The sequence below is a fragment of the Babylonia areolata genome, chromosome 3 (assembly GCF_041734735.1).
Source record: "Babylonia areolata isolate BAREFJ2019XMU chromosome 3, ASM4173473v1, whole genome shotgun sequence".
Classification (NCBI taxonomy): domain Eukaryota; kingdom Metazoa; phylum Mollusca; class Gastropoda; order Neogastropoda; family Buccinidae; genus Babylonia; species Babylonia areolata.
The window spans coordinates 56,228,570-56,232,215 of record NC_134878.1 but is presented as its reverse complement, the minus strand read 5'-3'; the positions used below and the strand labels follow the sequence as shown (position 1 = coordinate 56,232,215).

General features: G+C 40.8%; 1 protein-coding gene across 1 annotated transcript in view; it reads right to left on the bottom strand.

The window, feature by feature from the left end:
- Positions 1 to 710: 710 nt before the first annotated feature.
- LOC143280641 (growth arrest and DNA damage-inducible protein GADD45 alpha-like) overlaps positions 711 to 3,646 on the bottom strand; it is a 29,385-nt gene continuing 26,449 nt past the window's right edge. Inside the window, exons 4-5 of the mRNA XM_076585367.1 lie at positions 3,359 to 3,559; positions 711 to 1,115 (exon numbers count right to left, since the gene is read on the bottom strand). Coding sequence (XP_076441482.1) covers positions 1,008 to 1,115; positions 3,359 to 3,559 — 309 coding nt within the window. The 3' untranslated portion in view covers positions 711 to 1,007. The remainder of the gene's footprint in view (positions 1,116 to 3,358; positions 3,560 to 3,646) is intronic.

Here is a 3,646-nt window from a genome sequence, read left to right as displayed (position 1 = left end):
AGAAAAAAATGTGTCACATGTTGATAACCCTCATATTCATAATCATGCATACAGGCACACACAATCATATGCAAACACATGCAAGCATATTATTCAAATACAACTTCAGCAAACACCTGTACATATTTTTTACAAGAAAAAAAAAGGTGGGGGGGAAGAAAAAAGACACAAGAAAGGATTTTTAGAAAGAATCTTGGGATTAAGAAAGGTATAAATCATCTCTGGATTTGCTGAGATTCCATTCACCCTGAATCTGGCTACCCTGCCCAAAGCAATCAGCCTCACCAAGTCTTTTAATATTCACTGGTCATTCTCTTTTTAAAGATTACTGCATTGCAGAGGCAAGATTACCATACCATTCTGTAATTAGTGTTGGCATTACAAAAAAAAAAAAAAAAAATCACTGCATAAATGTAAGTGTGTTCTAAAAACCGAACTACTCAAATCAAAAGCAATACATCAGTGGACCAGATATGGATATAAACACACTCAATTCATGAAACAGGCAATAAATAGTAGTCATATATATATATATATATATATATATACAACAAAATCCTTGAGACTTTTTATTTTTCAGGTGGCATATTCGTACAAACACGAAGACTGTATTCAAATATCAGATCATCCTCTCTAAAATCTACCATGTGCAGTCAACCGGAAAACACACACACAAAAAAAAATACCCCCCACCCCCTTTTTTTTTTTTTTTTTTTTTTTTTTTTTTCAAATTTCATTTTCACCTTATCATTACAAGAATTATACCTGAAAATGAGACCAGGAACGTCAGAGGAAGCACTGTCACTGTGCAATGCAGCACAACTGTTTATTGCACAGGATGGTGCCGTGAAATCTGGCAGAAGAAGACCGACTGATGGCAGCAGCAATGGACGGCAGCAGCAACAGTAGTAGTAGTAGTAGCAGTAGCCATGGTACAGCGATGAGCCACCATAAAACATGTTGGATAAAACCCTGCACAGAGAAAGGTCTCAAGGGAGGGCCTTCATTCAACCAGGTATGGACAGCACTGGTTTTGGAAACACATCGTTGCTCATGACGTCATCGTGATAGTCCAGAACCACTTCGTCCTCAAAGCTCAACCCGTCCTGCGGACTCTGTGCACACAGAAAGAATCGACGTGACTTTCTTAAGGATCAAAGTCTGATTCAGCCACTCAGAAAATAAGATAACTACAAAAAAAACAACAACAATAAACAATCATCTAAACAGGCAAATAATCTTAAAAAAAAAAAAAAAAAAAAAAAAAAAAAGCCACTCAGAAAATCAAATAACTACAAAAAAATAACCCAAGAAAACAATCATCTAAACAGGCAAATAATCTTAAAAAAAAAAAATTTTTTAAAATCGATTTCAACATTGTGGAAGAAAATTTTTTTTTCTCTGTAAACTGTTTGTTTGTTTGTTTAGTTGTTTTGCTTTGTTTTGTTCCGTTTTGGACGAATCACCAAATGACCACATACAGGTATGCAAATAAAGGTATGCAGATACCACCTCCCATTATTTTCCACTCCTTTTCCCACACAACTTATGCATATGCATGTGCACACATGCATGCATGCACACACACACACAATGTATGCACACACACACACACACACACACACACACACACAAAGAACAACAGAGCCAGAATAAAACTCGGCAGGAAGAGAGAACTCGTCCAGACGAGATGACCAAAAGAAAGGCCAGAATACAGTAGGAAACGCTTTTGCAAAAAATAGAATGTTTCCACAATCCCAGGACAAGCTTTTCCCACAGAAAAACAAAGCTAAGATAAAAGAAGGTCTATGAGGCACACACACACACAAACATATACACACGGAGGCTTGTTTTTAAATGCTTTGACAAACAAACAGTGAATGTGCATGCATGATTATATAAACACACACACACACACAGAGGACTCACACAAGAGGGTACAATCATGCATACAGGCCAGGCATTCACACACACTTTTTAAGCACACACACGTACACACACACACACAGAGGACTCACACACACAGACACAAGAGCGTACAATCATGCATACTCGCCAGGCATTCACACACAATTGTTTTTGTGTGCGCACACACACACACACACACAGAGGATTCACATGCACGCACACAAGAGGATACAATCATGCATACAAGACAGGCATTCACACACATTTTTTAAGCACACACACACACACACACACACACACACAAAGACACAAGAGCGTACAATCACGCATACTCGCCAGGCATTCACAAACAATTTTTTTAGCACACACACACACACACACACACACACACACACAGGATTCACACACACGCACACAACGGTACAATCATGCATGCTTGCCAGGCATTCACACACAATTTTTTTAGTACACACACACACACACACACACACAGAGGATTCACACAGACGGACACATGAGGGTGCAATCACACATGGTCGCCAGGCATTCACACACAATTATTTTAGTACACACACGCACACAGACACACACACGCACACAAGAGGATACAATCACGCATACAGGACAGACATTCACATACATATTTTTTGCACACACACACACACACACAAGAGGATACGATCACGCATACAGGACAGACATTCACAAACATTTTTTTTGCACACACACACACACACATAAACACACACACAGGACTCACACACATACACACAAGAGGGTACAATCACACATGCTCGCCAGGCATTCACACACAATTTTTTTTAGTACACACACGCACACACACACATATGCACACAAGAAGATACAATCACGCATACAGGACAGACATTCACATACATTTTTTTTTGCACACACACACACACATACACACACACGCACACAAGAGGATACAATCACGCATACAGGACAGACATTCACATACATTTATTTTGCACTCACACACACACACACACACACACAGAGGACTCACACAGACGGACACATGAGGGTGCAATCACACATGCTCGCCAGGCATTCACACACAATTTTTTTTAGTACACACACGCACACACACACATACGCACACAAGAGGATACAATCACGCATACAGGACAGACATTCACATACATTTTTTTTGCACACACACACACACACACACACACACACACACACAGGACTGACACACATGCACAAAAGAGAGTACAATCACACATACTCACCAGGCATTCACACGCATTTTTTTTTTTTGCACACACACACACACACAGACACAAACACACACACAGGACTCACACACATGCACATAAGAGGATACATTCATGCATACTCACCAGGCATTCACACACATTTTTTTAACACACACACACACACACTGTGACACACAAACACATACACACAGAACTGTACCCACTTTGACCAGCACGCAGCGTACATCCGGCTTGGAAGCAGCAGAAGCAGCGGCAGAAGCAGCAGCGCTAGCAGCAGCAGCAGCGGTCAGTGACGTGGCAGTTGTCAGCTGTTGCCGGACACTGGCCGCTGGACTGTTGTCCTTTTCCTCTGCTGGACTGTCCATCACATGGTTCACCGCTCGGTGCAGGTCCTCCTCATGCACCTGACCATTATTGAGAGAGATGATAGTATAATAAAGGAATGAATGAACCGATGAATAAAATTGTCACCAAGCACAAGCACATGTGTG